This window comes from Martes martes (assembly GCF_963455335.1).
Source record: "Martes martes genome assembly, chromosome: 10".
NCBI lineage: Eukaryota > Metazoa > Chordata > Mammalia > Carnivora > Mustelidae > Martes > Martes martes.
In genome coordinates, this window is record NC_137898.1 from 58,283,728 (window position 1) to 58,311,029 (window position 27,302).

At 56.0% G+C, this 27,302-nt stretch overlaps 2 protein-coding genes across 6 annotated transcripts; one reads left to right on the top strand and one right to left on the bottom strand.

Annotated features, from left to right (window-relative positions):
* The first annotated feature begins 812 nt into the window (after positions 1–812).
* Positions 813–14,325, top strand: INPPL1 (inositol polyphosphate phosphatase like 1). Of its 3 annotated transcripts, none has more exons than XM_080815989.1 (28): positions 813–1,137; positions 3,851–3,914; positions 4,006–4,156; positions 4,377–4,497; positions 4,748–4,888; positions 5,126–5,219; positions 5,326–5,415; positions 5,586–5,684; positions 5,794–5,944; positions 6,032–6,138; positions 6,442–6,544; positions 6,630–6,826; positions 7,123–7,240; positions 7,521–7,617; positions 7,879–8,017; positions 8,137–8,236; positions 8,332–8,420; positions 8,712–8,793; positions 8,918–9,007; positions 9,558–9,671; positions 9,809–9,897; positions 10,345–10,432; positions 10,527–10,682; positions 10,901–10,979; positions 11,086–11,226; positions 12,342–13,014; positions 13,261–13,394; positions 13,499–14,325. In XM_080815989.1, exons 1-28 carry the CDS (start codon positions 941–943, stop codon positions 13,587–13,589), a joined length of 3,795 nt encoding a protein of 1,264 aa, XP_080672115.1. In that variant the 5' UTR covers positions 813–940; the 3' UTR covers positions 13,590–14,325. The 3 variants fall into 3 exon arrangements, with proteins under 3 accessions (XP_080672115.1, XP_080672117.1, XP_080672116.1); XM_080815991.1 differs by having other exon boundaries at positions 12,878–13,014; XM_080815990.1 differs by lacking the exon at positions 12,342–13,014.
* A 604-nt stretch (positions 14,326–14,929) lies between these two features.
* Positions 14,930–18,923, bottom strand: PHOX2A (paired like homeobox 2A; the record flags this gene model as incomplete). 3 transcript variants are annotated; one of them, XM_080816017.1, is made up of 3 exons in its annotated part: positions 14,930–15,379; positions 16,326–16,513; positions 18,707–18,923. In XM_080816017.1, the coding sequence occupies 3 exons, from the start codon at positions 18,921–18,923 to the stop codon at positions 14,930–14,932; spliced, it is 855 nt and encodes a 284-aa protein (XP_080672143.1). The 3 variants fall into 3 exon arrangements, with proteins under 3 accessions (XP_080672143.1, XP_080672142.1, XP_080672141.1); XM_080816016.1 differs by having other exon boundaries at positions 14,930–15,403; XM_080816015.1 differs by having other exon boundaries at positions 14,930–15,429; positions 16,322–16,513.
* Positions 18,924–27,302: the final 8,379 nt, after the last annotated feature.

Sequence of the window (27,302 nt, forward strand, 5' to 3'; positions counted from 1 at the left end):
CGGGTATGGGGGATGGTGCCAGGGAACTTGGCCGGGAGGGGGGAAGGGCTCTGCCCGGGCTGCGAGGGGCTACCAGGGACAGTGCGTGGGGATTCGGGGACACTGGACCTTGTCTGAGGGTTTGTGGGAGATCAGGTTTCTATGGAGGGGATTTCCCCCCACGGGATTTGTCAGGGGCTGGACCCAATGGAGTCTGGGGTTTCGGGTCTAAGAGGGGCCTGGGTTTCATGGGAGTTGAGAGTCTGGGCCGGCGGGATAATGAGGATAGGGAAGAGGTTCATCTTGGATCCCTCGCGGGTTTTGAGACTCGACCCGACTCTCTGAGGCTGCAAGGGAGGTGAATGGAAAAGACCTGGGGATGGAATTAGATATTTATGGGAATTGGGGATCATATCGTTGAGACTGTTGGAGGGGGCTAACTCTCTGGACTGGGGGTCGGGGTCCCAAAATGTCCAGGAGAAGGCTGGGGGGAACTTGACCTTCGTTGGTGGGGGGGGTGACGACTGGATCTCCTAGAGGTGGTCATGGCGGGGCAGGATCATTGTGGGTTTGGGGGGTCCCGCGTCCGGCGGGAACGCGGGGCCCATCATCCCCACCGGGAAGAGAGTGGGGGTAGGGACGGTGGGGCCGTGGGCCGAACGGAGGGGGAGGGTGCCGGCCGCCCGGCTCTGCGCGGCACTCCTGCCCCTCCCCCGCCGCCTCTGAACAAACTTTTCTTTCTCTTCAAGTTGAGGCCGGCGCTGCAGGCGGCAGCGGCAGCGGCGGTGCGGCGAGAGAGGCGGCCTGCGCGGCGGAGCGCGGAGCCCCCGACCCCCGGCCTGGTCCGGTCCGTGGATCCTCAGGCTCTGGCCCCGGGCCCGGCCCCAGCCTCGGCCCCGAGCTTCCCGGGGCGGATGGCGCGGGGCGGTGGGCGCCGGCGGCGCTGAGCCCTGCGCGCGCTATGGCCTCGGCATGCGCGGTGCCGGGCCCGGGGGGTGCGGGGCCGGGGGGAGCGCTGGGCAGCCCGGCCCCCGCCTGGTACCACCGCGACCTGAGCCGCGCTGCCGCCGAAGAGCTGCTGGCCCGGGCAGGCCGCGATGGCAGCTTCCTGGTCCGAGACAGCGAGAGCGTGGCGGGAGCCTTCGCGCTCTGCGTCCTGTGAGTGGGGCTGGGGCTCCCGGCGGGAGGGGGCGCGGCCCTAGGTTCCTTGCCTGTGTGCGGAGGGCTTGGGACAGTGGGACGCCAGCGCCCCCAACAGTGGGGGCTTTGGCTTTAAGCCGGGGCTGAGGAAGGATGCAGGGGGCACTTCCTTCCTGCTGTGTGTCTGGGGACACTTTCTGGGGCGTGGAGGGCTGGGTATGTGGGGTCCCGCTAGCCAGGGTGGCTGTAATGGGGGAAAATCTGGGGAGTTCCTGGCAGACCCTCTCAGGCACCCTTCAGGCAGAAGGGGCGGGAGGGGTGAGGATGTGTGGATGTGCATTCCAGGGTTGTGTGTAGTTCTGTTTTTACAGGGAATGGGTGTCTGAGTAGTAGGCATTAGAGGTTGCAGGGCCAGAAAAACCAATGGGTGTGTGAGGATGCCCAACAGCTTCTTTAGGGGTCCTTTCTATGCCCCCAAGACTGAGGTTGGAACTGGGGAGTAGATGTCTGGGGCTGTGGAGGCAGACTGGTGTTGAGAAGTGGGGGGGGGGGGAGCTATATAGGGCCATGCCATTATTTCATAAATCAATGAGCATGGGCATGTGCCCTGGTCCTGGGTATCCTGGCCACCTTGGCCTTGAGCTATGAGTGCTGGTTGTGGGGCTAGACTTGGCAGCTCTCTGACTGAGTCTGGTCCTGTGCCTGTACCCATCAGTGGTTCTGGGTGAGTTTGGTGGGTTTGGAGTCCTCTCCCTGAGCTGTCTCCTGTGCCCCATTGTCTGATACTTTGTGGACTCCTGTGGGCCTTAGGCTCTGATTACATTCCCCCTGAGCCCTGTGAACCCTCCCAAACCCCTTTATGTCCCTTATGCTTCTGTTCTCACTTCTTTGTGGGTGTATTGGTCTAGGTCAGTAGTTCTCATTTGGGGTTGATTTTACCCCTCCGGGACATTGGGCAGTGTTTGGAGAAATTTTTGGTTGTCACACTGGGGTAGTGCTACTGGCATCAAGTCGATGAAAGCCAGTAGTGATGCTTCACAGCATCTCGAAGTGCATGGGACAGGCTCTCGCAGAACAATGCAGGCCTGAATGTGAGCACTGCTGGGGGTCGAGGAACTTGAAGAGGCATGGGTCCCCTGAGTCTCAGCTTGTGCCCCAAGTCTGACACCCAGGAGAGACTACCAAAGGACTATATCCTAGAGTCCCAGGCCCCTCAGGGCATACCCCTGATGGGGCGGGGGAGGCAGGTGCTGGGTCAGCTGTTGAGTAGGAGGGGGACAGCTGGGCCTGTGTCTGGGGAGGAACATTATTGTCCCAGGAGGGGAAAGTCCTGGCTCCACTGCCAGGGGAGGAGATGGGTGGAGTGAGGGTCTTTTTGTGTCGGGGGCTTCACCTTTGCCGGCTGACTTTGGCTACTCTTTGAATCTCAAGAGCCCGGGGATGGGTGCGGGGGGGGTAGTCAGAATTGGGATTAAAAACCTGGGGGAAGGTGATAAACATACTTGCTTACCTGTGTACATACCCACACGTCCATGGGAGGCATTTTAGGACACACCCCTGTTCTCACAGGCACTGGCCTCTGCCAGTGGCTTTAAGTCCCAGCTCTGCCTTTTACTTACTCTGTGACAGTAGTCAAATTGCTTTTCCTCTCTGAGCCTATTTCCTCTTCTGGAGAAAGGGGAGGGCACGAATATTTGTATCAAAAGGGAGGATTAAGTGAGATCACATCTGTAGGGTGTCCTACAGGCTCGGCTAAGTTAATGGCATGTTATTATTCTTATAAATACAGTCCATAAAGAAGTACCCACACAGACACCTGCAGAGAACGGGGGCCCGTCAGCAGCCACAAGAGCTCCGGGAGGGGACTTACTTGAGTGGAGGGGATGGACTGTGGCCAAGGTGTAGGGTCCCTTCAAATGGGCATTTGGTCCTCTCTGGTGCCCAGCACACACATGGGCCCCAGGGGACACCCTTGAGCAAGCTGACCTGACGTATGGCTGCAGACAGAGTCTTCCGTCCCCACTGAGTGTGGCCCACGCTGCCCAGGCCTGGCAGCTGTCACCTGCTCAGCTGTTGCTGCCATCTGTCAGCACCCCTCTTGCCCCTCCTCAGTTTGGGGCTCTTAGAGGCCTGGGTCTCCCATAGGGGGCCCCCTTGGGGCACCCCAGTTTCCTGGCATCTGGGGCAGTGGGAAGAAAGCTGGGATACCCGCATACTTCCTAGCCAAACGGCCCCCGCCACCCCCAGCTCCAGCAGAGCCAGACACCAGCGTAAACACAGACAGCAGGCACACATGTGTGTGAGCACATCTCCTATGTGTGCAAACAGAGGTGAACCAGGCTTCTGAGGACTCTTACTCTGGCGGGGGGCCAGAGCTGGTACCACAGCCCAGAGGGGCTGTTTAGACAGCTGTGGAGGCCACAAAGGAGCTGCCTGTTGCTTCCTGGGCCCTGTGGTGGGTGTGGAGCCTATGTAGGTCTGGGTGGCGGAGTGGCTGGGGGTGGCGCGGAGAGGGGAGTGGAGGGGGGAGGCTGGTCATTCCTGCTCTTGTTGTCAGCAGGATAGACGTGGACTGGCCTCCTCATTAACCCTGTGCAACCTGAACAAAGGGTTTTAGGAAGACCAAGCTGAGGGACTTGGGGGCCGAGCCCGGTACCCAGAGGAAGGCATGCCTTGGGGCTCAGACCCCAGCCAGGGGGGCTACAGATTCTGACCCTTGCTTTGTCAACAGGTATCAGAAGCACGTGCATACATATCGAATTCTACCTGATGGAGAAGACTTCCTGGCCGTGCAGGTAGGAGCCTAGACCCTGAGCCCAACCTTGATTCCCTCTTGTGACTTGGGATCAGCTGGCTGACCCTCCTCCCACTCTTGCTGGTTCTCAGACCTCACAGGGCGTGCCCGTGCGCCGTTTCCAGACCCTGGGTGAGCTCATCGGCCTGTACGCCCAGCCCAACCAGGGCCTCGTGTGTGCCCTGCTGCTGCCTGTGGAGCGGGAGCGAGAACCAGACCCACCTGACGACCGTGATGTTTCAGGTGCTGCCCGCTTTGCTGTGTGCAGATGCCTTCCCTGCCCCTTCCCCGGACACCACCTGCTGTTTCCCCTCCTGTCTTCTCAACCTGCATCCCGCAAAGTCCCCTGCTCCTAACCATGATGCCAGGGCCCTTTACCCCACTTTCCAGGGAAGTATCTGAGAGCTGCAGCATCCCCCCATACTTCCCTGAGGAAGGGAGGCCCACTGACTCCTGTCCACAGATGGCGAGGATGAGAAGCCCCCGCTGCCCCCGCGTTCTGGCTCCACCAGTATGTCTGCCTCTGTGGGGCCTGGCAGCCCATCAGCAGCCCCTGAGACTCCCACAACTGCAGCTGCTGAGAGGTAAGACCACAGCCTCCTACATGGAGCAGGACTCCCCTTTCTCCTCTGAGAGTGGTGTCCTCATCAAAGGGGGAGAGACCTAAGCCCCCGCTCCACCCCTGAGGATCTTCAGCCCATCTCAGCCCCAGAGGCAGACACCCCGATCCACAGGGCTCTGATCACAGCCAGCACCATCTCCTCCGGGGATCAGGCTGGAGTGCTGGGATGTGGTCAGCAGGTTCTTCACTGACTTCTTAACCCCTCCCTGAAGTGCTCCCAATGGGCTGAGCACTGTTTCGCACGAGTACCTGAAGGGTAGCTACGGACTGGACCTGGAGGCTGTGCGAGGCGGAGCCAGCAACCTGCCCCACCTTACCCGCACCCTTGCCACCTCCTGCCGGAGGCTGCACAGGTACCCCTCCCCTCAACAAGCACACCGCCTTTCCTCTGATTTGTCCTCCCCTGCCTCCTGGTTGCACAAATGTCCTGACCTCTGATCTGTAGCCCTGAACAGGGATCCAGCTGTTGTTTCCTGACTTTTCCTCACCTGAACCCTTGTATCCTCGTGGTGGAGGCTGGAGAGACACACTCAGCCCCCTTTCCCCGTACTTGGTCGGGGTGGCGACTTCTGACCAGTTGTTTCCCTTAGTGAGGTGGACAAGGTCCTGTCGGGCCTGGAGATCCTGTCCAAGGTGTTTGACCAGCAGAGCTCTCCCATGGTGACCCGCCTTTTGCAGCAGCAGGTGGGAGTATGGGGAGGCCTGTGAGGAAGGGCTTCACATCTGGGTCTGGGCGGAGGACCTCCTGCTTGCTGGCCTCACATACAAGCCTCATTCTTTCTCTGTGCAGAACCCGCCGCAGACTGGGGAGCAAGAACTCGAGAGCCTGGTGCTGAAGCTGTCAGTGTTAAAGGACTTCCTGTCAGGCATCCAGAAGAAGGTAGCCTGACTCCTGACCTCTGACCTGACCTACCAGTCCCTGACTGTGTGCACTGGCCTAACTGATCTCAGCCCTGAATCTGTGGTTTCGCACTGATCCCATCTGCTATTTCCCTCGTGGCCCCTGCTCTCTGCATGTCCCCTGACCTTGGCTGCCCTTCCCTGCTCCAGGCCCTGAAGGCCCTGCAGGACATGAGCTCCACGGCCCCCCCAGCTCCACTGCAGCCATCCATACGTAAGGCCAAGACCATCCCTGTGCAGGCCTTCGAGGTACAGAGGGGTATCAGGAGGGGCCTCGTGGGGCACTGGGCTGTTGGAGGTGAAGGGGGCATCCCCTGCCCAAGGTCTTTTCAGCAGCCCCCCACCTCATGACCTGCAGGTGAAGCTGGACGTGACCCTGGGCGACCTGACCAAGATCGGGAAGTCGCAGAAGTTCACGCTGAGCGTGGATGTGGAGGGCGGGCGGCTAGTGCTGCTGCGGAGACAGCGGGACTCGCAAGAGGACTGGACCACCTTCACACATGACCGCAGTGAGCCAGGGCCTGACCTGGGGTGGTGGGCAGGGCAGCCTCCCAGCCTTCCTTCCCGGGCCAGTGAGACCGTCCTCCGTTCCCTAGTCCGCCAGCTCATTAAGTCCCAGCGCGTCCAGAACAAGCTGGGCGTTGTGTTTGAGAAGGAGAGGGATCGGACACAGCGCAAGGACTTCATCTTTGTCAGTGCCCGGGTGAGCAGCGAGCTGGGTGAGGCCCCGGGGGCTGCAGGGGTCCCTGGGGGGTGGGAAGAGAAGAGACATGTGATGTAGGTGGGTCAGCCCTCCTGGCAGGGGTGGTGGTGGGGGCCGTCTGACAGGGCAGAGAGCATCTGTGTTGAGAATGGGTGGCCTGAGGGTGGAGTCAAAGTTCCATTCAGTGAATATTGATTGAGCACCTGTGATAGACTTGAGTGGTGGGCCAGACAGGCATGACCCTCCCCTCGTGGGACCTGCCACCTACCAGGGACCTCTTCTCACTGGCTGTTGTCCCCCCAGAAGCGGGAGGCCTTCTGCCAGCTACTACAGCTCATGAAGAACAAACACTCCAAGCAAGATGAGCCTGACATGATCTCTGTGTTCATCGGCACCTGGAACATGGGTCAGGCCTGGGTCGGGGCTGGGGGGTGGCAGAGAGGACCAGCCCCAGGGCAGAGGCCTGATCGCCCCCCCACCATCACCTCCAGGAAGCGTGCCACCTCCAAAGAATGTGACGTCTTGGTTCACATCGAAGGGTCTGGGGAAGACCCTGGATGAGGTCACAGTGACCATACCCCATGACATCTATGTCTTTGGGACCCAGGAAAACTCAGTGGGCGACCGCGAGTGGCTGGACCTGCTACGCGGGGGCCTCAAGGAACTCACAGATCTGGATTACCGCCCGGTGAGGGGGGTCATCTTGTCCAGTCCCCCCAAACCATCCTGCTTGACCTTATGGGCAACCCTGGGGAGCACTATTTGACTGGCTTTCCCTCTGGTCCCCGGGCAAATCCTTTAGGAGATCTAACAAGTCCTTCGTGCTATGGGAACATGCTGTTTCTCTCTGGCCCCTCAGGGATAAAGGGTAACAGACCTTTCTGCCCTGTGACTAACAGTACAGTCTATAGTACAGGCAGGGGTGGGGGGGGCGTGGACAGTGCCCCCGCCTAGGGCAGGGGTGACCCTGAACCCTCTACCCAGATTGCTATGCAGTCACTGTGGAACATCAAGGTAGCTGTTCTGGTCAAGCCAGAGCATGAGAACCGAATCAGCCACGTCAGTACGTCCAGCGTGAAGACTGGCATTGCCAACACCCTGGGTGAGTAGGGTGGGCAGGGTCTCTCTGTCCACATCTCCTGCTGTGATCTCCAGGGGTTGTGTTCACACATGCGGAGACTCGTGCTGTCCAGATGGACTGCGTGTGCCCTGTGTCCCCCTGGGGATGGGGGTTGCCTTCAGAGGCCTGCCTCCCTCATAGCCTGAGGGGCAAGGGAAGTGGGAGTGGGAGGATCCTCCCACCACCGCTTCAAGGGGCAGAGGGGAGAGTTGGGAGCTTTCCAAAGGTGATGCAGGCCTTCCTCTCTTGCTTGCCCTGACAGGAAACAAGGGAGCTGTGGGAGTCTCCTTCATGTTCAATGGCACCTCATTTGGCTTTGTGAATTGCCACCTCACCTCGGGAAATGAGAAAACCGCCCGGTGAGGGGGCACCTTTCCAAGTCTTTACCCTCACTCCCTATTCCTGAGCCCTCTCGCCTCTCCCATATCCTAGTCCATGACCCTCCTACATCCCTGTCCCCAGAGACCACCTTCTCCCTTGTCCCGATTCGACTCCTCTACTTCGATCTTGTTCCTAGCTCTTTCCTCTGTCCCCAGGGACCCTGATCCACACCCCATCCCTGATGCCAGAGACTTCTGACCTTGTCTCTGGCTCCTGACCCTGACCCCACACCCCCGTAGGCGGAACCAGAACTACCTGGACATCCTGCGGCTGCTCTCACTGGGTGACCGGCAGCTCAGTGCCTTTGACATCTCTCTGCGTTTCACTCACCTCTTCTGGTTTGGGGACCTCAACTACCGCCTGGACATGGATATCCAGGTGCGAACAGGGCTGCTGGGTGGCTGGGAGGGAAGCTGAGCTGGGGGCCAGTGGGGCTTCCACCTCTGGCTCTGGTTCGGGCTCAAGAGGGAGTAGCTGCCCTTGTGTCTTCACCGCAGGAGATCCTGAACTACATCAGCAGGAAAGAGTTTGAGCCCCTGCTCAGGGTGGACCAGCTTAACTTGGAACGCGAGAAGCACAAGGTCTTCCTTCGATTCAGTGAGTGTGGGCCCAGCAGGTCTCAGGGCTGGGACCTTTATGATACCCCTGGGTCTGCAGGGCCCTGACCCCCACTTGTTCCCCGCCTTCCCTAGGTGAGGAAGAGATCTCCTTCCCACCCACCTACCGCTACGAGCGGGGCTCCCGGGACACGTATGCCTGGCACAAGCAGAAGCCAACTGGGGTGAGCGGAGGGAACGGGTAGTGGGGCCCTTGGGAGAGTCCTCTGGGCTGCAGCGAATCGAGAGTGCGTGTCTAGTCAAGGTCTGGGCAGTTACTACTACAGCTTCGGTGGCCCCTCTAAGGCCTTGGGGGTGGGTGATCCTGGGTGCTATGAGGACCCTGGAAGGGAGGCGGGTACCAGGGCCTGGGGTGGTGGGAGTGCTGGGCCTTACCAGCATTCAGCTCTGTGGCAGGGCTCATGACAAGCAGCCCCGGCTGTTGGCCCTGACCATGCTGACATCCCCTGCCCCAGGTCCGGACCAATGTGCCTTCGTGGTGTGACCGGATTCTCTGGAAGTCCTACCCTGAGACCCACATCATCTGCAATTCCTACGGTCAGAGTCTCTGGGACAGGGTGATGGGCAGTCCTGGGTGGTCACAGTCCTGATTCTGCCCTAGCTTTGGGAAATGGTAGCAGAGAGTAAAGAGCTTGACCCTGAGCTCCCATTCCTATCCCAGGTTGCACTGATGACATCGTCACCAGTGACCACTCCCCCGTGTTTGGGACATTTGAGGTTGGAGTTACCTCTCAGTTCATCTCCAAGAAAGGTGACTGTTCTGGATGTGCTTGTGGTGGGGGGAGGTGTGGGCACAGGGGGTGGCCTGGGGATATGCCGAGGTTTGACTATATCTGTGTGTGTATGTTTGGGTGTGTACACGTATGTGCAAGACTGTTTCTGAATAAGTACTGTGTGAGACTGTGTGTGTGCCTGGGGCACCGTGAAAGGTGTGTGCCTGTGAGTGTGTGTATATCTGGGAATATAAGCACACACACATACTGGTATTTGGTTGGAGCCAAGTGTGTACCCCTGAGCGTGCCTGGTAGTGTGGGGGTTGTTGGCCAGTAATCCCTGCAGGCATTCTCGTCCCCCAATCCCCCTGTTAGATGGTCTCTCATCCTTGGGTTGTCTGTTCGCCTGGTCCAGGGCCTGGACTTTGGGGTCTCTGCATTGGTTGCTTGGGATTGGGGAGGTCCCTTCTGGATGTCCCTCCTCCCCTTCCAGGGCCCCTGATTTCCTGTTCCAGGGCTCAGTGTCTGTCCTTTTCCTCCTGCCACCCTCTCAATCCTCCTGACTGCCTGCCTCCCTTTGGCCCTCAGGGCTCTCAAAGACTTCGGACCAGGCCTACATTGAGTTTGAGAGTATCGAGGCCATTGTGAAGACAGCTAGCCGCACCAAGTTCTTCATTGAGTTCTACTCCACCTGCCTGGAGGGTCAGAGGCAGGCCCAGGGCCGGGTGTGGCCAGGAGGGATGGGGAGCCCGAGGTGCCCAGAGTGGTCAGCCCCCTGGACAGGGGGAAAGGAAGCCAGGTGGCAGCACTCAGTTGGGTATCCCCCACCCTCTCCCCAGAGTACAAGAAGAGCTTTGAGAATGATGCCCAGAGCAGTGACAACATCAACTTCCTCAAGGTGCAGTGGTCTTCACGCCAGCTGCCCACGGTGAGGCTTTTGGCAGGGCCTGAGCCTACAAGTGAGGGCACAGGGAGAGGTGGGCCGAGTGCATATGGTTCGTGCGTGTGCAAGTGTGTGTGTGTGTGTGTGTGTGTGTGTGTGTGGTGGGGCTGGGCATGAGAAAGGGTGAGGACCTTTTGCTTTATTGGGGGGGGCGGGTGGGACCAAGTTGCAGGTTCATTCATCCATTCATAAATACTTTTTGAGCCTTTGCTAAATGTCAGGTCCTCTCTTGGCCGTTGAGGATGTAGAAAATGAATGACAATGCTGTTAATTGTTATGAGAGGCCCATGCGGGGCCATGTCTTCTATATTAAGGATTTGGGATCTTAAGTGGGAGTAAGCATGGATCAGTCTGAGGGTAGGGGTGAGTGGTGTCAGGAAAAGGAGGGAGTGGTTGAGGCTTTGTTCCTCACTGGGCCTCTCTGCTCCCCAGCTCAAGCCAATTCTGGCTGATATTGAGTACCTGCAGGACCAGCACCTCCTGCTCACGGTCAAGTCCATGGATGGCTACGAATCCTATGGTGAGGGCGGGGAGGGGTGCCAAGGGGCACAGAAAGCCAAACAGAGCTCCAGGAAGGTTTGGCAATCTGCTGGTCTGCCCCATCTTCCCTTCAGGGGAGTGTGTGGTGGCACTCAAGTCCATGATCGGCAGCACAGCCCAGCAGTTCCTGACCTTCCTGTCCCACCGCGGCGAGGAGACAGGCAACATCCGTGGTTCCATGAAGGTGCGGGTGCCCACAGAGCGCCTGGGCACCCGTGAGCGACTCTACGGTGGGGTCCCCATTGGGAGGGATATGGGGCATAAGATGGGGTGGGCACGTCTAGGAGGGGTGGACCAGGGGTGGGGGCAGGACTTGTTAGAACCCGTGGAATTTCTGGAAGTTATGCAGCCATGGCTGGAGGTGGGCCTGCACCGAGAAGTCGCTGGAGGCGGCCTACAGTCCAGGACCCCAGGTCCCCTCTGAGTCTTCTTTCTCTTCCTCCCCCAGAGTGGATCAGCATTGATAAGGACGAGGCAGGAGCAAAGAGCAAAGTCCCTTCTGTGTCTCGAGGCAGCCAGGATCCCAGGTGAGCTGGGACTGTGCTGGGTGTCCCTTGAAGGGACACCTTGAAGGGGTGCCTGGGGGCTTTGGGTCAGCCTCAACCTCATCTCACCCCTGTACACCCCTGGCAGGTCAGGGAACCGCAAGCCAGCCCCTGCAGAGGCCTCCTGCCCACTTTCCAAGTTATTTGAAGAACCAGAGAAACCCCCACCAACTGGGAGGCCCCCAGCCCCACCTCGAGCTGCCCCCCGGGAGGAGCCCTTGACCTCCAGGTGAGAGAAGGAACCTGTTACCCCCCACTTCATCTGTTGCTATGCTTGGCTCTTAGGGCCAGCCTGGGGACCATTTGCTGCCTGAGTGACCTGATGTCCTTACACTTATAGCCACTGTGGCCAGCCAGGCCTCCCTGAGGCGTGGCTCTCTGAGCCTGTGGGAGCACAGTCATTCTTTCCTCCCGATTCTGCCTTAAAAAATAGAATTAGAAGTTGTTTTCTGCAACAGTGTCCTCCACATAAACAGATTTAGCTTGAACTTTCTGTTTGGCCTCAGCATGGGTTTTCCTTAGGTGCATTCTATGGAACGCTGTCCTACAAGGTGCCCCATTGGAAATGTGTTTGTGGTCAAATGAGTTTGGGAAATGGTTCTGGCTGGATTCTTTTCTTAGACAGTCCCAGTGCACATTAGTATTCGCAAAAGCTCTGAGCATGTGGACAGGAAGGAAACCCTTTTTCAACTCTGTTGAATATAGTTTCCCAAACTTAATGGGCCAGGAAACTTCTTTTCCACACAGTAACTATTAATACCCTGGGGAACTAGTGTTCTGTGGATCATACTTGGGGAAAGTGAGGCTTACTTTCCAATTATATCCAAGTGTCGCTTGAACTTCAATAAAAGCTCCTAGCTGCAGTTCGGTGCTTTTTCACTCACCTTTACCTGTTACCAGTCACCTTGGTTTTATCTTCAGGCTTGAGTAAAACGAACCTGAATCCCTGGGTAAGACTCCTCAGTAGATTGGCCTCAGGTGCCTCCAGAGGCTTTCAAGATCTGGCCGGTCATTCGCATTAAAGTATTTATTGGCCTGCCTCCCACACCTGTTTTCCCTGATTTTAAACTCAGGTTTTACAAAGTCACAAAAGAAAGATCTGAGAATCTTAGCAAGTCAGGCAAGGAAGTTCAGGGATTATCTAATCAACGATCGTGTCTCCTGGATTTTAGAGGTGAAGACACCAAGGGCCAGCAGGGGAAAGTGATGTGTTCAAGGTCACACGCAGTTCTAAGAACCGGGGGCCCACAGTCCTGACTCCCAGTCCAGTTCTCTATCCGAGACACACGTTGCCTTCACTTTGGTATCTGGGTCCTGACTTCATTATCCTGCTCCCAAACCCAGGTTGAAGGCAGAGGGGGCTCCAGAGCCGGAAGGGGTGGCAGCCCCCCCACCCAAGAACAGCTTCAATAACCCTGCCTACTACGTCCTTGAAGGGGTCCCCCACCAGCTGCTGCCCCCGGAGCCACCCTCGCCTGCCAGAGCCCCTGTCCCACTGGCCACCAAGAACAAAGTGGCCATCACAGTGCCTGCTCCACAGCTTGGGCGCCACCGGCCCCCCCGTGTGGGAGAGGGGAGCTCATCAGATGAGGAGTCTGTGGGCACACTGCCCCCTCCAGACTTTCCACCCCCACCACTGCCAGACTCGGCCATCTTCCTGCCCCCCAGCCTGGATCCTCTGCCAGGGCCAGTGGTCCGGGGCCGCAGCGGGGGTGAGGCCCGTGGCCCACCACCTCCCAAGGCCCATCCAAGACCCCCACTGCCCCCAGGCCCCTCACCTACCAGCACTTTCCTGGGGGAGGTAGCCAGTGGGGACGATCGCTCCTGCTCCGTGCTGCAGATGGCCAAGACGCTGAGTGAGGTGGACTATGCTCCTGCAGGGCCTGGCCGCTCAGTGCTTCTGCCAGGTCCCCTGGAGCTGCAGCCGCCCCGGGGACTGCCCTCGGACTATGGCCGGCCTCTCAGCTTCCCTCCACCTCGCATCCGAGAGAGCATCCAGGAGGACCTGGCGGAGGAGGTGTGTGGACCAGGGGTGGCTGTCTGTGTGTACCTGAGGTTTGTGCTTGCCCATGGACAGTGGTGTCCTTTTACTTCACCATTCAGCACCATTCAGTGGTCCCTTCTGCCCTCAGCTTGGGGGGACACATGAATCAGCCCCAGTCCTTGGCTCTTCCCCTGAAGCATGTAGTAGAATGTCGCTGTCTGCGGGGCTTCTCTGTGTGGGTACCCTGGGTGCTCCCCCTGACATGTCCTATTCCCTCAGGCTCCGTGCCCGCAGGGCGGGCGGGCCGGTGGACTGGGCGAGGCGGGCATGGGCGCCTGGCTGCGGGCCATCGGTTTGGAGCGCTATGAGGAGGGCCTGGTGCACAATGGCTGGGACGACCTCGAGTTTCTCAGGTGGGGGCGGGGCTGGAAGTGGTTGGGGTGGGGCTGGCCCCAGGGCGGAGCTACGGGCCCTCTAGAGCACTTCGCCCATCTCCCAGCTTCTCTTACCCCTACAGTGACATCACCGAGGAGGACCTGGAGGAGGCTGGGGTGCAGGACCCGGCTCACAAGCGCCTCCTTTTGGACACCCTGCAGCTCAGCAAGTGATAGCAGTGGCACTGCGAGGCTGCGAACTCGGCACCCCTACCCCTCCACTAAGGCCCAGCCACAGCCCTGAGGTTGAAAAGTTACGAGGGGTGGGGCAGTACCTCTCTGCCTATTTATTGGGGATCTGCGTTCCCCACTGCCTAATCATTTGGAATGCCCTAATTAGGACATTCTGCCCTTCACCTGCCCCAGGGCTCCGGAGGTCAGTCACCCCGATTACCAAGGACTTGGGTAATTCGGGTGCTGACTTCCCTTTCTGGACTCCTTCTCCCAGTCCCAGGCGTGCCCGTTACAGTCCATTTGGGTACGCCTGGGCGCTCACTTTCACCGCTGTTTCTGTTGCCCTCCACCTGGCCTGAATCACATGGGGAGGAGCTCAGCCAGGAACTCTCCCAACCCCCACTCTGGGGGTGTCCGTCCGGAAATGAAGGAATAGCCCAAGGACCGGGCTGGGGTTTATTTAAGCTTTTCTGTGTGGGTTTTGGGAGGGCGGGCACTTTAATATTATTGGGGCTGGTTGGGGGTGGGGAGAAGAATCTGGGCCATAAAGCGCTAGTTTGCTTAGTTCTCACTGTCTCCTGGTCTATACCACCTTGAGTTGTGGATGTGGGGCTGCAGTGGGTTCCTTGCTGGTTGCTAGAGGGTCGGACTCCTGTAGGCAGCCTATCCCCATCCTGGGTACTCAGAAGGGTTGCCAGCATGATGTCTTCAATAAATTAAGTTTTATTTGGATTGAGCCAAACTCACCTCAATAAATTACAAGTTTTTCAAAGGAAAAGAACAACAACAACCAAAAAAAAGGGGGGGGGATGCCCGGCAGCCAGCCCCACTGCTCTAAACAGGCCTACCTCTGCGCCAGACCGGTTGGGAATGGGAGGGGATGAATTGGCAGTGGGACCCTTCTGGCAGCTTATTATCCCAACCAAGATCAGTGTGGGTGGACCAGAGGGCTGGGGCAGCAGGCTGGTCGCTAAGGTGAGGAGTGACCCAGCCGGCTTCAGAGCCAGGGGAGGGAGCCAGGCTGTTACTCTACTTGAGGACCCTCAGGTTCCAGCACAGTTATTTGATCCCGTTTCCAAAGAAAGCCAAGCTGGAAGGGGTGGCGGTGGGGGAATCCCAGTGAAAAGCACCCTGTTCTGCTGGGTGGGGTAGGTGAGGACGAGAGGCCCTTACTTGGTCTTCAGAGCTGGGGAGGGCACACACCTAGGGGTCAGACACGGTAGGGGGTGGGGACAGCTGGGCACTTCCAGGCGGGCACTCAAATGGGGAGGGACTCTGTCAGGTCCTGGAGCAGCAGGGGCTCTCTCCGGGGCAGGCCCGAAGCCTCCAGAGTCCGGCGGCTAGAAGAGATTGGTCTTCAGGGCCGGGCCAGGCTTCCGGTGGAAGGAGGACAGAACCCCGGAGAAGGGCCCGGGCCCGGGTTCCGACGGCTGCCAGGCCTTAAGCAGCTCCGCCGCGCCTGCGCCCGGCCCCCCGCCCCCGCCGCCCGCCACGCCGGCCCACAATGGACCCTTGAGCGGCTGTGGCCCGGGGCCAGGGCCGGGCCCGGAGCCCAGGGCTGCAGGCAGCGGGCTGGGGCTCAGACGCGGGCTGGCCAGGCCGGGGGCGGGCGGCGGCGGCAGCGACGCGGTGCTGTCGGGCGTGGGGCTGCACGTGGACTCCTTGGAGTCGTCGTCCTCGGACGAACAGCGCGCCTCGCCCTTTTTGGCGCCCGCCGCGCCCGCCGCACCCTTGGCGCTGGCCGCACGCTCCTGTTTGCGGAACTTGGCCCGGCGGTTCTGGAACCAGACCTGCGGGCACAGGGGCCGGTCAGGCCGAGGCCGCAAGACGCGGGTGAGCCCTCAGTCCGGAAGGGGCCAGATCAGGATTATTACCAGCGAGCGTCGGCCCCTCAGCCCTCCACCACTTGGCTCGTGGCCCCCCTCGCCTCTCCGCTCATCTCCTCTCCTCCACCTGCCCCTTCCTCCAGGTCTTCCCCTTGGGATCTGCTCACCCGCGCACCCGCACCCCGCTGCTTCCAGTGTTTTTGGGTCTCCTGGAGGGGACTCTGCCTTTGCTCCCTCATCACACAAAGCCCTGCCCCCAATTCCTTCCTTCCAGGAGTTTGCACCAGGAGTGTCCCACGGAGGTGGAGAACGGGTTTTGGGCACCAGGGGAAATCTTTTGTTCAGGGTCTCCAGTAAAGGCGGACCCGCTGAACATCTGTACTTGGATTTGTAAGACAGACAACAGAGTCCACCTGCACCGGAGCCTGCCCAGAGCCCTGGGTTTCCTGATTCAGAGATTTCACAGCTGCAGAGCTGGGGAGTGGACATGGCGGCACTCACTGGCTTTCCCGGATTCGTCTGCCTCGCTTGGCACAGAGGCTGCCTGGGGCTCCCATTTTATTACCCACTCGGTCTCTTTCCACGCTTCCCAAGCATCCCTCTACATGCCTGGCCCTACTAAGGAGACCCATGGGAAATCATGGGGCTGAAGAACTCAGTTTTCCCCAGGGTTTCCCGAGGACCTCAGGTCTGCCAAGTCTTGGCCCCATCCCCTCTCCCAGCTGTCCATCCTCTCCTGCTCAGCCACCCCCAGACTGCACGCTGGCCCCTGGTCCCAGGTCTCTGCCTCCAAGCTGCACCTGCCTGCCACCTGAGCGAGGCCCCTCTGTCCAGTGGCTCCCAAGTGTCAGGCACTAGCCTCCCACCTTCCTCCACGCGCACACTCCCACACACACATGCAAACACGCACCTGCACGCGAGCCTCAGTGAGGTCGATCTTGAGCGCCAGCTCCTCGCGCGTGTAAATGTCGGGGTAGTGAGTCTCTGCGAAGACGCGCTCCAGCTCCTTGAGCTGCGCGCTGGTGAACGTGGTGCGGATGCGCCGCTGCTTGCGCTTCTCGTGCAGGCCCGACGGCTCCGGGAAGAACTTGTAGGGCACTAGGGGTGTGTGCAGGAGGGGGTAGCAACGAGGGTGGGGGTGTGAGGGCCCGAGCTCAGCCCGCAGTGTCCTGCCCTGAGATCGCTCGCGGTCTCCCTCCCCTGAGCCGGCCCCTTGGCTTCCTCCGCTCAGTCCCAGCTTCCTCCCCTCAGTCCCTAATTGGGCATCTTCCCTATCGCTCAGTGGAGCCGGCAGGAGTGAAGGGGGACAGGGCTCAGGGAGACCTGGGGCCCAAAAGCAGCAGCGAGGGAATCAGGATCTGATCCTCAGGTCAAGACTGCTCACTGGTCCTCAGTCCTCCCCGTGTTTCCTCACCTCCCTCCCACCAGTCCACCTGCTCCTCTGACATCCCCTTTGGTGTGCTTCTACCTTGGTCAGTCTGCCCACTTGGTTTCAGGTCCTGGTCTGTCCACCCTAGCCTTGGTTGCCAGGTCTCATCAGCATCCTGAGTCTTCCCCGTAACCAGCTGTGGACGGAGGCTGGGCGACTGAAACTCCCTGGCCTGGGCCCACTGTGAGCCCTGCCTCATACTTTCTGTCATGTAGGGACTTGGCCCCCTCGACCCTGCCATCTCTCTCCTCCCAGGCCTCATTTCCTCCATTCTTCTGGAGAACTTCTTCTTCCATTCATCCCATTCTTCTTCATGTGTCCTCTCCTCTTCCTTATCTTTCTCCATCCACATCTCTCTTCAGCTTTCCCCTTTCAGACCATTCTTTTCTTGGTGCCCGTTGAAAAGGGTCCTTATTTTTCCCCCCCACCCAGGTTCCTTCACCTTCTCTTTGCCCTTCTTCTTCCTCCCAGACACCTCTCTCTGTGACGCAAGTTCCCCACAACCAGCCCCACCACTCTCCCTCATTCTCTTCCCATCCTTGTTCTCTTTTACCCCATCCAAGTCCCCCTGCCCCACAGACAGTGTTTCTGACAGTATCTCCTCATCCCTGTCACCAACCCCTGCTTAGGTCTCCATACTCTTCAGGAGTCTCCAGTATCCTTCATCTTTGTCCTACAACCCTAATTCTCTATCTCCCCCTAATCCTTATCTCCAACACTCCATTCCTAGCCCCATCTTCCTGATCTCTGTTGCTAATCTTCTTTGGTCCCCATCTCCCATATTTCCTGTCCCCATCACCTAGTTCTTGTCTCCATCTCCCCAACCCTAGATCTCCATTTCTCCCAGGGTCCCCAATCTTCCCATCTTTGCTCACACCTGTCTATCTCCCCATCTCAGAACTCCATCTCTGGGGGGCCCATATCCTCATTTCCTCACCCTATCTCCCCAATCCCCATCCTCATCTGGCCAAGAGTACCCAATCTCCCCATCCTTGTTCCAGTTTTTGGCTCCATCTTGCTGGTTCTCATTTCTCTAAATCCAGGTCCTTATCTCACCATCCCTTCCCACCCCCTCAGGCCCCAATATTCTGTTTGGTCCCAGGGGTCTTCCCAGGAAGGAAGGAGATAAGGAGATTGGGTGGGGCAGCCAGGACTCTAATCGGAGAGATGGGGATGGTTGAGAGGCTCCATGAGGTTGAGGGTTCAGATTGGGACTTGGATCGAGAGGCTTGGAGGTATTGGGAGCTCATTCTGGGTTCTGCAGGACTCTAACTGGGAGAGTCTCCAGGGGGAAAGGGAGAATCAAAGTGGCTTAGTGACCCGGACACTCTTTTCTTCCAGCAAGGGAGGGGTTTTCATCGGTGCAAGAGGGTCTGAGCACAGGCAGGATGGGTCCAAAACCGGGCAGGAGGGGCTTGATGGTGCTGGGGCTCTAGGAAGGCTTCCATCTGGGCAGCTCAGCTGCTGCAGGAGCCCTTGCTGGGGGTCAGACATGAAGTGGGGTGGGGATAAGGATGGGGATCTGATTGGACTGAGCCGGGGGCATCTTCCAGGGATATGGGATGGAGAGGTTTGGTGGTCAGTCTTTGCAGGTGGGGAGGGGAGGACCTGGTGAGGGGCCTGGGGCTGGGCCAGGGATCTATTTCCCTGACCCTAAGAGCACCAGAAGGGGAAGGATGAGAGGGTGGGGCTCAACTCTGCTTACAGGAAGCCCGTCTTACAGGGAGGCTGAGGATCCCGCGGGTGTTGGAGGGCAAGGATGGTGGTGGCTGTGGGGGAGAGTCGCAATCACTTGCCAAATAGGGCAGGGGCTGGGGTTTCCGCAGGATTTGGAGGGAGGGTTGGGCCGGGTCTGGGCTCACCTGCCGAGTAAGGCGCGGGCTGGTGGTCGCGTAGAGCGCCGAGCGCGCAGTTGGAGGAGCCGAGCGCGGGGCAGGGCGGACCAGCCGCGGGGAAGGCGGGTCGCAGGGGGCTGTATTGGAAGCCGCCGGGCTGGCTGCAGGCGCCGAAGTCGCCGTAGGCGGACGCCTCCATGGCCGCCACGCACGAGTCGTACGAATTGAGGTAGGAGTAGTCCATCGGCCCGGGGGTCGGGGTCGGGGGCCGGGCCGGGCCGGGTCGGGGTTGGGGTCCCCGGCCGGATGGGGGTCGGGATGAGGGTTCGAGCGCCTAGCGCCGAGGACCCGAGGCCGGCTCTGAGCGCCCGCGAGTCCGCCCGCCCCGTCGCGGCCGCCCTTCGCCCGGGTGCAAAGCAAGTGCAGCCCGGCCGGGCCCGCGCGCCTTTTAACGCTCAGGACCCCGCGGAGGGGGCGGGGCGGGCAAGCTCCGCGGGGCGGGGCCTGGCCTGCCCAGGCCCCACCCCCAGCTACCCCAGACCCCCACTCCAAAGGGTCCCCGCCACCCTCCTTGGGCTCCTGAGGTGCAGGGCGGGGCAGTGTTGGGCCCCATGCCTAGAGTCCCCATCCCGCCCCAATCCCGACCAGACCTTCGCTCTGTACGCACAGTGCCAGGCTGGAGGGTCCCAACCCCTTCCCTCGGCCTCCCCACCTGCGGCCCCGCAGTAGGGAGGGGAGACAGGCCTGGCGGCGCTCCGGTGAAGAAGTTAATTCAATTCGTCCTGATAACCGAGTTATTCTGATCCAGCCCCTCGGCCCCGCCCCCAGCGAGGTCCCATCCCGCCGGGGACCACGGAGGCGGTTCAGGAGGGGGATGGAGACACGGACAAGGAAGAGACGGAGCCTGGGATGGGGACGCGGATGAAGCGAGGACACAGGGAGAGAAAGGGACAGAAACAGTGGTGGAGAAAGAGACAAGAGAGATACAGGTACACAGATGAAGACAAGGATGAGACATGGAGGAGAGAGAGATTGGAGACAGGGGCAAGTGGGTCCACAGGGACAGAGATGGAGACAAAGCTGAAGCACATGCAAGAGAAAAACAGGGATGGAGATGGGGACAAGGCAGAGACAGAGGAAACAAGGATAAGAGAGAGACAGAGCAGGGAATGGAGAAAGAGAGTGAGGCAGACGTAGAGACCAAGAAGGCCCGGGGGTGAGACAGGGATCGAAACAAGGATTGAGATGGAGATCAGGAGAGAGGTGAGACAAAACAGGGCAGGGACCGGGAGACACATACACGGAGAGGCGGTCTCAGAGTGACAAGTGCAGGGACAGACGGAGGAGGAACAGAGCTGAGAGAAAAAGCCTTCGGAGAGCTGAGCCCCACAGTGGGAGTGCCCAGGAGGCGGTAGGATTGTGGTGGAGACCAGGCCAGGCTGCCGAGGGGGAGGGTCTCTGCAGCCCAGATCCTTCTATCCTGACTTGGCCACACAACACTGCCCACAGCTTCAGGGCCCAGCCTGCCTCTCCCCTCCCCCAGTTCCCCAGCTCTGTCTCCCTGCCCACCATCCCCCAGTGTGACCCTTTCTTTGGTCCCCAGCACCCTTGGCACAGAGTGTGTGTATGTGATGAATGTCAGGATCAGAAGATCAGGAGGAACCAAGTGACCTCCACACTCTCTCTCAGCCTCCCCACCCCAGCACCTCCCTTTTTCTTCACCAGGAAAACTACCTAGCCTCAATCTGGACCTGGCCACAGACCTGACCCTTAGCAGATTCAGCCTCTGGCCTTCACATGGTGAGAAAACCAACACAGGATCCTCTCTAGAACAGAAAAGAGAATTTTCTGCCCTTGCAGCTCACCTGAGGTGGATTGGACAGCTCTCCCATCCAGTCCCCAGCCTCCTCCACCCAAATCTTGGTAGGTCCTACAGATGGGAGAGTGAAGACCCAGAAGCCAGGAGAGGGTGGCCCCTTACTACCAAAGTCTCTGCAGGATGAGAGAAGGTCTCTGGGAATACCTTCCCCAATTCCCCACTATAGGGAACACGCCCACCCTCAGGTCATCCACTTCAAGGGCCACTAGCTCTTTTTTTCACACAAGGATCACCTATCCCCATCTTCTGTAACTACTCCATGCCAGGGGGGTTCTTTTAAGTGTTTTTTCTCATTACTTTTTAGGTATAGACTTCTAAAACTGGCAGCAAAACTGCTTCAAAAATTCTCCCCATGGGTGTGTGAAGTGTACCTCTCGCCTTTGACACATTGTCTGCAGGGAGCCCAAAAAGGGATCTCAGAATTGAGAACTCAGAAGTGCTCTCCTTAGAACTGTTATGGCTCTCCATTGCCCTCAGGATCAAATCCCAGCCCTCATTCTGGTCACAATGTCCTCTTGGGCCAGTGCTCTGGCCTGCCTCCCCCTCCCTCTCACTGTGGCTTTCTTTGAAGCCCTCACACATTGATTGGTCTTGTAGTCCTGTCCTTTCTGGCTGGAATGTTCATTCCACTCCCCACCCCACCCCACTACCCCCTACTTCCCTCAAACCCCCAAACCTGGATGACTCTTGTTTACCCATCTGGTCTCAACATGGACTTTATTGCTTCCTGGAAGCTTTCCCTTATGCCCCTAGACTCTGTTGAGGGTCCCATAATACCTCCCTCTCTTCTGGTGACCCATGTCACCAATATTTGCAAAAAAGTGCAAGGTTTCAGGACAGACCTGTTACTTCCCAGCCCCACCACAGTGTCTAGTCCTTCCTTCTGCACACCACAGGTCTTCCCACATTTGCTTGTTGAGTTGATGAAAGCTAAGCTGTGTGCTGGGGAATTCCTGCCCTTGTTTCTGGGGATGGAATCCTCATCCCCTCATTCCTACTCTCCACTCTCTGGAAGGGGATCATCCTCCCATCTTCATTCCCTCATTCCCCAGGGATAGGAAACTTCCTTCCTCTGAGCCAAGCTTCTGGGTGGAAGAAAGTCCTCCCTCATCTGAGGAATTTGCTGGGGGCCTAATCCCTTCTCCAGTGATAAAACTGAAGGAAAGGAGCAAATGAAGCTTGTAGGCAGGGCCAAGCAGAGATATGAGGGGAGGCAAAGAGGCCCTGGTTCCAGTTGTCTCTGAGACCATGATCCATCCCTCTTATTTCTACGGTTTGGTCATTAAACCAATACATTCCCCTGTCTGTCTAAACTACTTTAAGTTTGGGCTTCTGACTCTTGCAATCAAAAGTTTTGACCAATATAATCTGTGAATGCTTGACACAGTTGCAGGTAGTCAAATTATGGTAGTGGTGATTAGAAATGTTGCTTTAACATGCATGTTACAGGGTTAGCAGGGCAGGAACTGACCTTCCCATGGCTCAGGGTTGTGGAGCTGGAGGTTCCTTTCTCTGCAGGCAGCCACTTGCATCTGCTGATTGGCATAGAAACAGACACCGCCCAGAAAAATGCTTTGAACCCTGTCCACTACTGGGTTCAGGTCTTCCAGATGGTAGAAGTGGGGGGACTTTGGGGGGCACGCTGCAGTGTGTGTGTGAATGAGTGTGTGTGTGTGTGTGTGTGTGTTTAGTGTGTGTGTATGAGAGAGAGATCAGGGCAGGAAAGAGGGCTCCCTGAGAACTCACCGTAAAAGAAGGAAAGAGGCAGAGTGGGCTGCACTTTGCAAGGACCTCACACTCAAGAGGCCAGTGGTTGAGATCTGATGTGGGGAGCTCATCCTAACTGAAACTCCCTCCCACAAATGCGTGCACTTCTGGGGGAACAAAAGATGCTCTAGCACAAAACACCGTCCAGCAATCTTGCTGTGACATGTCCGTGCTGAGCATGATGTCTTCACTTCCACAAGGGATGACAGATTCTGGAGCCTGGTTGCTGGGTTTTAACTCTACCACATACAGGCTTATGATTTAGAGTAAGTCATTCAGCCTCTCTCTACCTCAGTTTTCTCACCTTAAACTGGTTTATTTTAATGATTAGATGAATGAAAGTACATAAGTGTTTGAGTAGTACCTGGCACATAGTAAGCATTAAATAAATGGTTTTTTTTTTTTAATATTTTATTTATTTGACAGAGAGAAATCACAAGTAGGCAGAGAGGCAGGCAGAGAGAGAGGAGGAAGCAGGCTCCCTGCGGAGCAGAGAGCCTGATGCGGGGCTCGATCCCAGGACCCCGAGATCATGACCTGAGCCGAAGGCAGAGGCTTTAACCCACTGAGCCACCCAGGCGCCCCTAAATGGTTTTTTAATATACCGCTGGTATACCACCCACATACCCCCTTCTCCATCTCACCGGCTGACTGAGCCCTGTGTGACTCACAGACCCAGACCACACTCTGGTCAGGCTTCTCTGATTTGTTACACCTGATACCTGGATAAAGACTCTGGATATAAACCCCTATCTTTGCACCACACCATCCACCTCTACCCTCAAGATTTCAGAGGCTATCAGGGCCTAGCAGAATTACCCAGCCTGACCTCTTAATTTTTGTAGAGGAAGAGGCTGAGGCCCAAAGAGTGGTCCTGTAGAAAGAGTTAAACTAAAAACAGTGGAAGTGTGTCAGAGCAGGAGGAGTCCCACCCCCCCACCCCCCAGAGGGAGCAGCATACTGAAAGGAACCCGAGGAGGGTATTTTTCCTTCTGCTCTGACACTAACTTACTCTGAGCCTAGATGGTGGAATTGCCATGAGAATGGGTGAGGAAGGACCCATGTTTTGGAGAACTTTTTCTGCCTGTGGTCACTTGGAGAACGGTAGCCTGGGAATTCCCAGGTACCGCCACCTTATTCCCTCTTCTACAAGTACTCTCTGACCTTAGCCTCCCCTCAGAACTCTGAGCAAGGCTTACCTAGGCTCAGTAAGTGGCCACCATGCTAATTTATTAAGCCAGTGCCCTCCTTGTCAGCCCTTCTCTGGTATGGGGAAGTGGCAGGAGCAGTGGCTACTCCTTACCATGGAAACTCATCTTCTCACCCTCTGAAGCGATATCCTCGTGTCATCTATTACATAACCATGACTGAATGCCAACTGTGATCAGAAATTCATGTCTAACTTCTTTATTTTTTAAAAAGATTTTATTTTTTTATTTATTTGTCAGAGAGGGGGAGAGAGAGAGAGAGAGAGCGCGCGCGCGCACAAGCAGGCAGAGTGGCAGGCAGAGGCAGAGAGAGAAGCAGGTTCCCCGCTGAGCAAGGAGCCCAATGTGGGACTTGATCCCAGGACCCTGGGATCATGATCTGAGCCAAAGGCAGTGGCTTAACCGACTGAGCCACCCAGGCATCCCCATGTCTAACTTCTAATAAGGAAGGGACTTTATCTATCAGTAGAAAGTTAATGCATTGTCAGGTCCTGTTGAGGACTTTTGAACTCCCCTCCACCCTATTTATCTACCAACTCCGCAAGCATACTTCTTCCAAATCCCTCTTCTTTCCTGCCATGACTCTGTGCTCCAGAGAGAGTTAGAGGCAAACACATCAACTGTATATCCTCCCAACTTGTCTATCAGAACTAGTCTCTTGTTCATCTCTCTGTTATGGGGACAACCCTTTTGACCATTCTTTGCTTTTCTTCCTACCAGTACCTTGGGCTACCCAGTGTACTATCAATTTCTATTTTTGTTTTTCGCTTTTAGCATTAGGCCTTTCCAGGTACCCAAATGCTCAACCATCAAGGATCTCTGAAGAATGAAGGAGGATCTTAATCTAGTTCTAGAAATATTTTTTGAGTGTCTGATCTATGGTTTCATGAGGCACTAAACACATGGTAATAAATTAATTCTAGATGTTTTCTTTAATAATCTCTTAGTCTGGGGATGCCTTTGGCTCAAGCAATGATCCCAGGGTCCTGGGATTGAGTCCCATATCCGGCTCCTTGCTCAAGCGGGGAGCCTGCTTCTCCCTCTGCCAGCTCTGCCTGCTACTCCCCCCTGCTTGTGCTCTCTCTCTCTCTGATAAATATATAAATAAAATCTTTATAAAACAAAAACAAAGACAAAAGAATCTCCTAGTCTGATGGGCACATGGATACTTGTCTATGGGGGAAGTTATCCCTGGAATGTTTCAGTTGTCTGGACAAGAGAATGGCACTTAGATGGTGAGGTGAGTTGACTCTTCTTTTAAAAAGGGAAGAAGAAAGGGGCACCTGGATGGCTCAGTGGGTTAAGCCTCTGCCTTCAGCTCAGGTCATGATCTCAGGGTCCTGGGATCGAGCCCCTTGTCAGGCTCTCTGCTCAGTAGGGAGCCTGCTTCCCCTCTCTCTCGGCCTGCTGCTCTGCCTACTTGTGATCTCTCTCTCTCTGTCAAATAAATAAATAAAATCTTTTAAAAAAGGAGGGGGGAGAAGAAAAAAAGGCTTGATCCTAACAACCATGCCATACATTGACAAACTTATCCAAGTTTTTGTGTGTGGGAAGGGACCTGCCTAATGGCTGCCATAGTGGATATCTATGGTGTGGTCAGCCCAGCACAACTCTTCTCTTGGGACCTGTCTTCTCCAACCACATGGCTACCCAGGGAATCATTGCTCTTACATAATCCTACCCTCAGCCATAATTGGTCCAGGTGTGGGTACTTGTCCAAAGATGGGTCAACAAACCCTTCCTCATCATTACTTCTTTTTTTTTTTTAAGATTTTATTTATTTATTTGACAGAAAGAGAGAATGGGAGAGGGAGAAGCAGGCCTTCCGCTGAGCAGAAGCCCAGTGCGGGGCTTGATCCCACTGTCCTGGGATCGTGACCTGAGCCCAAGGCAGACAGACACTTAATGACTGAGCCATCCAGGCGCCCCTCATCGTTACTTCCTAACTGGGAAACGAATCATTCTCTTTTGAATGGTTAAAGCTATCAAATATAAATCTTAGGAAATGTTTGTAGTCATTGGTCTGCAGTGAAGAAAGAATAAATAAAAAGCTGAAGCAAAAGAGTCTCATGTTAGAATTTAGGAGCCTAGTTCCAGTGATTCCTAAGACATCCTTACTCTTTTTGCAAATTAGTTGTTCAGTCTTTCAATGGATTTTTTTTATTCAATACATTCTTCTTTATGCTTAATTTGGTTCAAATTGGATTTCTGCCACTTCCAAATAAAGATATTCAAATAAAAAATTGGTATAAGGTATGGAATGATGCAAAGAGCAGTTCTTAAAATACGGAACTGGCCCTGTTGATGTAGGATGGGATGCAGTGAGGCTGTCTCAATCCTGAGCCTGGAAATGATATGATCTCGTTAGGTGATAATAAAGTAGCTGGAAAAACTATTGCATGTGTCTCTTAGAACTTGATGTCAATTTTTCCTCTTGCCCTGTGATTGCAACATCATAGGGTTAAGTAGAAAAAGGTAAAATATTGGTGTATGCTGTCTACATTCGCCACTTTAGGAAGGTGCGTCAAGAGGGAACAGGTAGGTGAGGGACAGCATAACAATTTGTAACTCTGGTAAAGAAACATCTGCCTGTGGCCAGCAATCAGAGGCTGCAGCAAGAGGATAATCATGTGCTTGGCAGGTTGTCTATAGTCAAGTTTTCTGCCACCCCCTAAAGGGAATGTATTGATTAGGAAACAGTGAATGTCTTGTAGCTCAAATGGAGATATTTGGGACGATCCAGAGAAATTAGGAAAGTGTGATTCTCCCAGTCCTTCTTGGCACTCTTGGCACTCTGTCCTGACAGCAGGAAAGAGTTGAAATTCATTAGTCTTTTTTTGGCATCTGGCATCTGAAACTACTTTCTAAGTTAGGGGAATTCCCATATAACAGATGCCAGACACTTGCTTTCCAAACTTCCCTTACAACCAAGATGCAGACATTTGACCTAGACTCAGCCAATCATGTACACTCATCACAGACTAAACTAAGGAATCTGTAGTAGTGAGGACTCATGGACCATAAGAATTCTCTACAGGGGCAAAAGTTTGCAGCAAGATCTAGTTCTAGGACAGCAGGCCCCTACAGAGCTTGTTCTTGGCAGCAGTGAGGATTCAGTGCCAACCACAACAGCTGTGCAAGGGGCAGAGGTGGCAAGGCTGTCTTCATGGAGAAAATAATGCAGCTTAATTTAGGGCAGTATTTCTAGTTCTGTGGCTCTATATTTGGTTTTCCAGTCATTCCAGTAATTCTCTGAGATATCTAATATCTTTTATAAATGTAATACCTAACAAATGTATTTTTTGTTTAAATAAGATGGAGTTAGTTTCTGTTGCTTGTAACTAATGATTCTAATATAGAAATTGGTATTAGATTGGCTGAGGGTATCAGACTATCAGAACTGTTGGAATCTTGGAATAATTGTGATGCCTGTTCGGGACCAAAGGCAGTAAAAAGTCGGAGACGAAGTATTATTGAATGGCAAAACAGTTCATCAACTTATTACCAGTGGGCACCTGGAATTAAGTAGCCATAAAGAGCATAGACTTGGGGGAATGTCAGGGATTGGTATAAAGGGAATGAGGAATTCAAGGATTGTGAGGAGTTGTGGAAAGCCTAGAGAGAGAATGAAAGAGGGTAAAAATAAAACAACCTTTGCTCCTGTGTGAGTTAGAGAATGGTTTAGGAGAGGGACATGCTAGGATGGGAATCATGATGAAAGGATTTGGATGGCTAAGAGAAGCCTAAGCTCTCTATAAGTTAGGGCTAG